The sequence below is a fragment of the Arachis hypogaea genome, chromosome 10 (genome assembly GCF_003086295.3).
Source record: "Arachis hypogaea cultivar Tifrunner chromosome 10, arahy.Tifrunner.gnm2.J5K5, whole genome shotgun sequence".
Taxonomy (NCBI): Eukaryota; Viridiplantae; Streptophyta; class Magnoliopsida; order Fabales; family Fabaceae; genus Arachis; species Arachis hypogaea.
This window is the reverse complement of record NC_092045.1, coordinates 27,987,195-27,998,079: the sequence shown is the minus strand read 5'-3', so window position 1 is coordinate 27,998,079 and position 10,885 is coordinate 27,987,195. Positions and strand designations below refer to the sequence as shown.

The following is a 10,885-nucleotide window of genomic DNA, read 5'->3' as shown; positions in this document are numbered from 1 at the left end:
TCGAATCAGAGCTGGAGGACATCTTTAAAGATGTCCAGCCTGATTTGGAGGAATCAGAGAAGACAATAGAACCTCTGAAAATCCCTCAAGAAGAGGAGAAACCTCCAAAACCCGAGCTCAAACCATTGCCACCATCCCTGAAATATGCATTTCTAGGAGAAGGTGAAACCTTTCCTGTAATTATAAGCTCTACCTTAGAGCCACAGGAAGAGGAAGCACTAATTCAAGTGCTAAGGACGCACAAGACAGCTCTTGGGTGGTCCATTAGTGATCTTAAGGGCATTAGCCCAGCCAGATGCATGCACAAAATCTTGCTGGAGGATGACGCCAAGCCAGTGGTTCAACCACAAAGGCGGCTGAACCCAGCTATGAAAGAAGTGGTGCAAAAAGAGGTCACTAAATTACTAGAGGCTGGGATTATTTATCCTATTTCTGACAGCCCCTGGGTGAGCCCTGTTCAAGTTGTCCCTAAAAAGGGTGGCATGACAGTGGTTCATAATGAAAAAAATGAACTGGTTCCTACAAGGACAGTTACAGGGTGGCGTATGTGCATTGATTACAGAAGACTCAATACAGCCACCAGAAAGGATCATTTTCCTTTACCATTCATAGACCAGATGCTAGAAAGACTAGCAGGTCATGAATACTACTGCTTCCTGGATGGATATTCAAGTTATAATCAAATTGCAGTAGATCCCCAAGATCAGGAGAAAACGGCATTCACATGCCCATCTGGAGTATTTGCATACAGAAGGATGCCATTTGGCCTGTGCAATGCACCTGCAACTTTTCAAAGGTGCATGCTCTCTATTTTCTCTGATATGGTGGAAAAATTTCTGGAAGTCTTCATGGATGACTTTTCAGTATTTGGAGACTCATTCAGCTCCTGCCTTAACCATTTAGCACTTGTTCTGAAAAGATGCCAAGAGACCAACCTGGTTTTAAACTGGGAAAAATGTCACTTCATGGTGACTGAAGGAATTGTCCTTGGGCACAAAATTTCGAACAAGGGGATAGAGGTGGACCAAGCTAAGGTAGAAGTAATTGAAAAATTACCACCACCTGCTAATGTTAAGGCAATCAGAAGCTTTCTGGGACATGCAGGGTTCTATAGGAGGTTTATAAAGGATTTTTCAAAAATTGCCAAACCTCTGAGCAACCTGCTAGCTGCAGACACGCCATTCATCTTTAATGAAGAGTGTCTGCAGGCATTTGAAACTCTGAAAGCTAAATTGGTTACAGCACCAATCATCTCTGCACCAGACTGGACATTACCATTTGAACTGATGTGTGATGCCAGTGACCATGCCATTGGTGCAGTGTTGGGACAAAGGCATGACAAGCATTTGCATGTCATTTACTATGCCAGCCGTGTGCTAAATGATGCACAGAAGAATTACACAACCACAGAAAAAGAGCTACTTGCAGTGGTTTACGCCATTGACAAATTCAGATCCTACTTAGTAGGATCAAAAGTGATTGTGTACACTGATCATGCTGCTCTTAAATATCTACTCACAAAGCAAGATTCAAAACCCAGACTCATCAGATGGGTGCTGCTTCTGCAAGAGTTTGATATAGAAATAAGAGACAGAAAAGGGACAGAAAATCAAGTAGCAGATCACCTGTCCCGAATAGAACCAGTGGAAGGGGCGTCCCTCCCTCTCACTGACATTTCTGAAACCTTTCCGGATGAGCAACTACTAGCCGTCCAGGAAGTGCCATGGTTTGCAGACATTGCAAACTACAAGGCAGTGAGATTCATACCCAAAGAGTACAGTAAGGTGCAATCAAAGAAATTAATCACCGATGCAAAATACTATCTTTGGGATGAACCATATCTCTTTAAGAGATGTGCAGACGGAGTAATCCGTAGATGTGTGCCTAAAGAAGAAGCACAGAAGATCCTTTGGCATTGCCATGGATCACAGTATGGAGGACATTTTGGAAGCGAACAAACAGCCACAAGAGTCCTCCAGAGTGGCTTCTACTGGCCTACTCTCTATAAAGATTCCCGAGCATTTGTGCTTAACTGTGATAGTTGCCAGAGATCAGGCAACCTGCCTCACAGTTATGCCATGCCTCAACAAGGAATCTTAGAGATTGAGTTGTTTGATGTATGGGGCATTGACTTCATGGGACCTTTCCCACCATCATACTCAAACACCTATATTCTGGTGGCAGTGGATTATGTATCCAAATGGGTGGAAGCTATTGCAACACCCACTAATGACACTAAAACAGTGTTAAAATTCCTCCAGAAACATATCTTCAGCAGATTTGGTATCCCTAGAGTGTTAATCAGTGATGGGGGCACTCATTTTTGTAATAAACAGCTTTACTCTGCTTTGGTACGTTATGGAGTCAACCACAGGGTGGCTACTCCATATCACCCACAAACTAATGGGCAAGCTGAAGTCTCAAATAGAGAACTTAAAAGAATCCTGGAACGGACTGTAATTAACCGTAGAAAGGATTGGGCAAGAAGCTTGGATGATGCTCTGTGGGCATACAGAACAGCATTTAAGACCCCTATAGGGACCTCTCCATACCAGCTTGTGTATGGAAAGGCATGTCACTTGCCAGTGGAACTGGAACACAAGGCCTACTGGGCAACCAGATTCCTGAACCTTGATGCCAAATTAGCTGGAGAAAAACGATTGCTCCAGTTAAATGAGCTAGAGGAGTTTAGACTCAATGCTTTTGAAAATGCGAAAATTTACAAGGAAAAAGCAAAAAGATGGCATGATAAGAAATTGTCATCCAGAGTCTTTAAACCAGGACAAAAAGTTCTGCTATTCAACTCTAGGCTCAAATTATTCCCTGGGAAGTTAAAATCCCGGTGGAGAGGTCCATATGTAATCACAAGTGTATCACCATATGGATACATAGAACTTCAGGATAGTGACTCTAACAAAAAGTTCATTGTCAATGGACAAAGAGTTAAACACTATCTTGAAGATAATTTCGAGCAAGAGTGCTCAAGACTGAGATTACATTGAAGATCAGTGATAGTCCAGCTAATGACATTAAAGAAGTGCTTGCTGGGAGGCAACCCAGCCATTTACAAAGTTTATTTACTGATTAAATAAATTTTCTTTTCTTTACAGGTTTAAGTCTAAGTATCTTCAAAGGTGAAATAGCAAATTTACTGAAGTCCCAAGAGTTACAGAGAAGTTTGGAAGCTCACTGGCATGAAAAAGCCAGTAAGAAACACTTTGGGCGTTAAACGCCCAAAAGAAGCACCTACTGGGCGTTTAACGCCAGAAAGATGCACCTTCTGGGCGTTTAACGCCAATTTGCTAGCATTCTGGGCGTTTAGAAAAACGCCCAGTAAAGAAGGACTTCCTGGCGTTCAACGCCAGAAAGAAGCATCACATGGGCGTTGAACGCCCAGGAGAAGCAACATGTGGGCGTTAAACGCCCAAACCATGCACCATGTGGGCGTTTAACGCCAGGATGGTGGGAGGAGGTACATTTTCGTTTTTCTTTGCATTTTTTCAAAATTTTTATGTTTCAATTCTTGATTTCTTGCATAAACATAATTCAAATTATCACTCTCAATTACAAAAAGTTTATCCTAATTTCTAAAATCCAATGATTGCAAATTTTTTAGATTTATCTTAACCCAAAAGAACAAATGGCTTTCCAATTCAATCCATCATCTTTTCAAATTTGTTTTCAACACATCAATTATCTTTTACAATCTTTTTCAAAATTAAATTTCAAATCTATCTTTTAATTATAATTCATATCTTTTTCTTTTCAAAATTATATCTTTTTCTGATCATATCTTTTAAAATCATATCTTCTATCTTATCTCTTTCTTATTTTTTCGAAAATTTTCCCACCCCCCCTTCCCTTTTTATTGTGTTCGGCGTCCCCTCACCATCACCATTCCACAATTGCTCTCCTTCTATCCCTCTTCTTTCTTCTCCTTTGCTTGAGGACAAGCAAAACTCTAAGTTTGGTGTGCTTATCCGTGATCACAAAAATATACTCACTTAAGATCATGGCTCCTAAAGGAAAGCAAACCACCCCAAGAGGGAAGAAAGAAAGCGCTCCAAAGCCACTTTGGAATCAAGGGAAGTTCTTAACTAAAGAACATTCAGACCATTACTACAAGATAATGAGTCACAGATCAGTGATCCCGGAAGTCAGATTTGATCTGAAAGAAGATGAATATCCGGAGATCCAAGAGCAAATTCGAAACAGGAATTGAGAAATTCTGGCCAATCCTGAAATGAAAGTGGGGAAGAATATGGTTCAGGAATTTTATGCTAATCTATGGCAGACAGAAAGACAAAGAATCATTGGAGCTGCTCTCTTTGACCATAAGACCTTAGTCAGAGGGAAGATCATTCATACCAATTCTGACAAGATCAGGGAGATATTCAAGATTCCTCAACTGAAAGATGACCCAGATTCCTTTAATAGGAGAATGATGAGGGTCAATAAAGGGTTGGACAAGGTTCTGGAGGATATATGCATCCCTGGAGCCAAGTGGACTACCAGTACAACTGGCATCCCAGTTCAACTCAAAAGAGAAGATCTAAAACCAGTAGCCAGAGGCTGGCTGGACTTTATTTGTCGTTCCATATTGCCCACCAGCAACCATTCTGAAGTTACCATCAAAAGAGCTGTCATGATTCACTGCATCATGCTGGGAAAAGAAGTGGAAGTCCATCAGCTGATCTCCTGTGAGCTATATAAAATAGCAAACAGGAATTCTAAAGACGCCAAATTGGCTTATCCAAGCCTGGTTTCTATGCTTTGCAAAGATGCTGGAGTAAAGATGGGAATAACTGAATATATCCTAATTGAAAAGCCCATTACTGGAACATCAATGATCAGACAACAGCAGCAAGAGGATGAAACCAGAAGGAGAGCACAAGAAGCCCTCCCAGAACTGCCCCAATTCGAATATTGGGAACAGCTTGAGGCTTCTATTTCCAGATTGCAAGAAGCTATGGATCAAATAAAGGAAGAACAGAATAATCAAGGTAGCATGATTTGCAAACTGATCAAGGAACAGGAGGAGCAAGGGCGTGATCTAAGGGAGCTGAAGCGCCAAAAATTAATCCTTGAACCACACCCCAAAGAATTAGAGGAGCATCCACTCCTCAAAACAACAGGTTGCTGAGTTCCAATTTTTCTGTTTTAACTTAGGGATAATTATTCCTTTTAGAAATTGACCTTAGAAGATATTTAGTAGTAATTAGGATGTCTATTTTGATTTTATTTCCAATTAAGCTATAATTTATTTTTCTCATCATCATTAGGCATGAATAAAGTAGTAGATTTTCTTTTAGAATAAAGAAGTAATCTATATTTTTCGAGTTCTTAATAATAAAATTTATAATTAATTATATGTGGTGGCAATACTTTTTGTTCTCTGAATGAATGCTTGAACAGTGCATAAAATGTACTTTGAATTTGATGAATATTGGCTCCTGAAAGAATGAGGAACACGAAAAATATTGTTGATGATCTGAAAGATCATGAAATTGATTCTTGAAGCAAGAAAAAGCAGTCAAAAAAAAAAACACAATATTCACAAGCCATGGGCACTAGCCAAGAGTAAAAAGGATCCAAGGCTTTGAGCATCAATGGATAGGAGGGCCCAAGGAAATAAAATCCAGGCCTAAGCGGCTAAACCAAGCTGTCCCTAACCATGTGCTTGTGTCATGAAGGTCCAAGTGAAAAGCTTGAGACTGAATGGTTAAAGTCGTGATCCAAAGCAAAAGAGTGTGCTTAAGAGCTCTGGACACCACTGACTGGGGACTCTAGCAAAGCTGAGTCATAATCTGAAAAGGTTCACCCAGTTATGTGTCTGTGGCACTTATGTATCCGGTGGTAATACTGGAAGACAAAGTGCTTAGGGCCACAGCCAAGACTCATAAAATGACTGTGTTCAAGAATCAACATACTACACTAGGAGAGTCAACAATACTATCTGAATTCTGAGTTCCTAAGGATGCCAATCATTCTGAAAATTTAAAGATACAGGGAGATGCCAAAACTATTCAGAGACAAAAAGCTACAAGCCCCGCTCATCTAATAAGAATCTGAGCCTCATTTAAAACTCGAGAATATTATTATTTCTTTATTTCTGTTAGAACCTATTTTATTCATCTAGTTGCTTGAGGACAAGCAACAGTTTAAGTTTGGTGTTGTGATGAGCGGATATTTTATACGCTTTTTGGGGGTAATTTCATGTAGATTTTAGCATGTTTCAGTTAATTTTTAGTAGAATATTATTAGTTTTTAGGCAAAAATCATATTTCTGGACTTTACTATGAGTTTGTGTGTTTTTCTGTGATTTCAGGTATTTTCTGGCTGAAATTGAGGGAGCTGAGCAAAAATCTGACTTAGGCTGAAAAAGGACTGCTGATGCTGTTGGATCCTGACCTCCCTGCACTCGAAATGGATTTTCTGGAGCTACAGGAGTCCAATTGGCGCGCTCTCAACGGCGTTGGAAAGTAGACATCCAGGGCTTTCCAGCAATATATAATAGTCTATACTTTGCGCAAGGATAGACGACGTAACTTGGCGTTAAACGCCAAGTTCATGCTGCTGTCTGGAGTTAAACGCCAGAAAAACGTCATTATCCGGAGTTGAACGCCCAAAACACGTCATAACCTGAAGTTTGACGCCAAGAAAGGCCTCTACACGTGGAAAGCTTTAGTCTCAGCCCCAACACACACCAAGTGGGCCCCAGAAGTGGATTTCTGCACCAATTATCTTAGTTTATTCATTTTCTGTAAACCTAGGGTACTAGTTTACTATTTAAACAACTTTTACAGACATTTCTTGTAACTCATGACATTTTCAGATCTGAATTACATACTTTGTGACGGCATGAGTCTCTAAACTCCATTGTTGGGGGTGAGGAGCTCTGCAGCGTCTCGATGATTTAATACAATTCCTTTGTTTTCCATTCAAACACGCTTGTTCTTATCTAAGATGTTTATTCGCTCTTAATTGTGGAGAAGGTGATGATCCGTGACATTCATCACCTTCCTCAATCCATGAACGTGTACCTGACAACCACCTCCGTTCTACATCAGATTGAATGAATATCTCTTAGATTCCCCAAACAGAATCTTCGTGGTATAAGCCGGATTGATGGCAGCATTCATGAGAATCCGGAAAGTCTAAACCTTGTCTGTGGTATTCCGAGTAGGATTCCGGGATTGAATGACTGTGACGTGCTTCAAACTTTAACCTTCTGGGCGTTAGTGACAGACGCAAAAGAGTGATTCTATTCCAGTAGGAGCGGGAACCAACCGGTGATTAGCCGTACTGTGACAGAGTGCGTGAGCATAGTTTTCACTGCGAGGATGGGAAGTAGCCACTGACAACGGTGACACCCTACATAGAGCTTGCCATGGAAGGAACCTGCGTGTGAGAAGAGGATTTCAAGGAAGAGTTGAAGTCAGAAGACAAAGCATCTCCAAAAATCCAACATATTCCCCAGTACTGCATATCAAAGTAACATTGTTCCCTCTTTTATTTTTATAATCAAATCTAGTAATTTCACTTTTAATCCAAATAATCCTATTGATATTCTGACTAAGATTAATAAAATAAATATTGATTGCTTCAAACCAATAATCTCTGTGGATTCGACCCTTACTCACGTAAGGTATTACTTGGACGACCCAGTACACTTGCTGGTTAGTTGAACGGAATTGTGCAAGTAATCAGTTAGTTAAATTAGTTCTCCTTGGCACATGCCAAGGAGCCATTAATTAAGGATCACAATTTCGTCCACCAACTCCCACCGGGGTTCGTATCGTATGTCGTATTGGAAAAGTTCAATGGACCAAGTCATCATCCTTCCCGCCAAATCGGGTTTTTGAAGTACTTGCCGGATTCCCTGGTCCGTTCTTACGACAACCTGGTGACCTTGGAAGTATTGCTTTAACCTCCGTGAGGAGGTCAAGAGTGCTAGAGCTAGCTTTTCCAGTTTGTTGTACCTTAATTCCGCCCCTTGGAGGGCTCTGCTACCGAAGTAGATTGGTTGTTGAGCCCTCCCTTCTTCTCGCACTAGGACTGCGGCTAGGGCTTCTCCTGTTATGGCGAGGTATAGATATAACGGCTCCCCGTCCTTTGGCTTCCCGAGCACCGGGGGTGCCGCCAGGATTTCCTTGAAGTGTATAAAGGCTTCCTCGCATGCGGGTGTCCATTCGAATGCTATCCCTTTCCTCATGAGGTTAAAGAACGGTAGGGCCTTTGTTGCCGACGCTCCGAGAAACCGGGATAGCGAGGTCAGCCGCCCTGCCAACCTTTGGACGTCCTTGATACAACCTGGGCTCTTCATCTGGAGTATCGCTTGGCATTTATCTGGGTTAGCTTCTACCCCTCTCTGAGTTATCATGAATCCTAGGAACTTTCCAGCTTCCATGGCGAAGGCACATTTAAGGGGATTCAGCCTCATGCCGTGTCGTCGGAGAGACACGAATACACCTGCCAGGTCCTTCAGGAGGTCGTCGGGTCGCGTTGTTTTCGCGAGGATGTCGTCCACATAGACTTCCACTGTCTTGCCTATGAGGTCGTGGAATATCCTATTCATCAGCCTTTGATATGTTGCCCCTGCGTTTTTTAGGCCGAATGGCATGACCTTATAACAGAAGGTTCCTCCTGGCGTTATGAACGCCGTCTTGTCTTCATCTGGGCGGTGCATCGGTATCTGGTTGTAGCCGGAGTAGGCGTCCATGAAGCTCAGATAACGGTAGCCCGCCGCAGCATCGACGAGCGCGTCTATGTTGGGGTGGGGGAAACAGTCCTTAGGGCATGCCTTGTTAAGGTCAGAGTAATCTACGCACATTCTCCATTTGCCGTTGTGCTTTTTAACTAGAACTACATTCGAGAGCCATGTCGAGTAGTCTATTTCTCGTATGAAACCTGCCTCTAGGAGGCTGGCCGTCTGCCTGGCCACCTCCTCCGCCCTCTCGCGCGACATCTTCCTCCTCCGTTGGGCTACCGGGCGTGCTTCCGACTTGACGGCCAGGTGGTGTGACATAATTTTAGGGTCTATGCCCGGCATGTCGGCCGGTGTCCAGGCAAACAAATCCCTATTGGCCCTTATCATTTCGACCAAGGGCTCCTTCAACTCATGCGGGAGGTTCTTGTTGATGAACGTGAATTTTTCCTCCGTGTCACCGATCCTGAATTTTTCCAAGTCCCCTTCTGGTTCCAGTCTGGGTTTGTCGTCTATTCTAGCGTCCAGGTCAGCTAGGAACATGCCGGACGCCTCTTTGGATTTCTTCCTTAAGGAGAGGCTGGCATTGTCGCAAACGACTGCCGTCTCAAGGTCTCCTCTTATAGACCCAATAGAGCCGTCATCAGTAACGAACTTCATGACCAGCAGCTTCGTGTTGATTATTGCTTCAACATCATTAATCGTCTTCCTTCCCAAGATGATATTGTAAGCGGTGGAATCTCAGAGGATCACGAACTCGGCCATCGTTGATCTTCGGCCTTGAGTCTGTCCCACTGAGATCGGCAGGGATATTACCCCATCAGGTTTGATGAAGTGGTCGCCCAACCCAATGACCCCATGCTGGTGAGTCGTCAGGTCGGCGTCCCTTAGCCCCAGTGCGTCGAATACGTTGCGAAACATGATGTTCGAGTCAGCCCCCGTGTCGACAAGGATTCGTTTGACGAGACCGGTTTCCACTCTGGCCGTGATGACCATGGGTGGGTTTTCTGGGGCGTCGTTGAACCATTGGTCTTCCGGGCTGAAAGAAATGGAGGGGGGCTTCCTAGAGTTTCGCGCCAACGAGGAGGAGACCGCCAAGACCTTAGCGTCTTTTTTGTGCGCGGATCGTGACCTCGGCGCGGCGTTTTTGGCCGTCACCACGTTGATCACGGTGAGTCCGTGATCTTTGTCTTCTGGCTCTTGTCGCCGCTTTGCCGAACGGGTTTTGCCTTCTTCGTCTTGGTCGCGATAACGCCTCCTCGGCTCCCTGATAAGATGGGAGAATTCTGCTAGTTTACCTTCCCTTATTGCTTGTTCTAGTGCATCCTTCAGGTCAAAGCAGTCCTGTGTTTGGTGACCATAGCCTTTGTGGTAGTCACATTAAAAGTTCTTGTTTCCTCCCGTACGGTCCTTGAGTGGCCGGAGCTTCGGCAGGATTCCTTTCTCGGCTATTTGCTGATAAACTTCCGTGATGGAAAAAGTGAGCGGAGTGTAGTTGGTGAATTTCCCGACCCGGGAGAATGGCCTGGGTGCCTTGCTTGGAGCTCCTTCCCTGGATTGTTCTTTTAGTCTTTCTCCGTTGCCTTGTTGCCGAGGTTGGCTGTAGCCGGACTGCCGTTTATTGGCAGCCACGACTTGGCTAACTTCCTCATCGTTTATATACTCCTTGGCTACCGTTTGGATCTTGTGCATCGTCCAAACTGGTTTCGTGGTAAGGTGTTTTCGAAAGTTCTCGTTGAGGAGGCCGTTCGTCAGGCAAAGGCTGGCTACCGAATCGGTTAGGCCGTCGATTTCCAAGCATTCGTCGTTGAACCGATCCAGGTATTTTCTGGTCGGCTCTCCTTGTCTCTGGGTTACCCCCAGGAGGTTGATCGGGTGTTTTGCCTTTGCTATTCGTGTTGTAAACTGGGCCAAGAATGCACGACTGATGTCCGAAAACCCGTAGATGTACCCCTGCGGGAGGCCGTTAAACCATCTGATCGCGGGTCCTGCCAGGTTTACCGGGAAGGCTCGGCACCTCACCTCGTCCCCCACTCCCTCTAAATTCATCCTTGCTTCGAATGCCGTGAGGTGTTCCACAGGGTCTTGAGTTCCATCATACCTCATGTCCGTTGGTTTGTCGAAGTGCTTCGGCAACCGGACTTCGAGGATGGACCGGTGGAATGGAGTGGCGCCCAT

The 10,885-nt window shown here is 43.9% G+C and overlaps 1 protein-coding gene across 1 annotated transcript; it reads right to left on the bottom strand.

Annotated features, from left to right (window-relative positions):
• Positions 1-9,448: 9,448 nt before the first annotated feature.
• LOC112717449 (uncharacterized) lies at positions 9,449-10,885 on the bottom strand. Its single transcript, XM_025769473.1, has 2 exons — positions 10,114-10,885; positions 9,449-10,071 (listed from the first exon to the last, which is right to left on the bottom strand). Exons 1-2 carry the CDS (start codon positions 10,883-10,885, stop codon positions 9,449-9,451), a joined length of 1,395 nt encoding a protein of 464 aa, XP_025625258.1.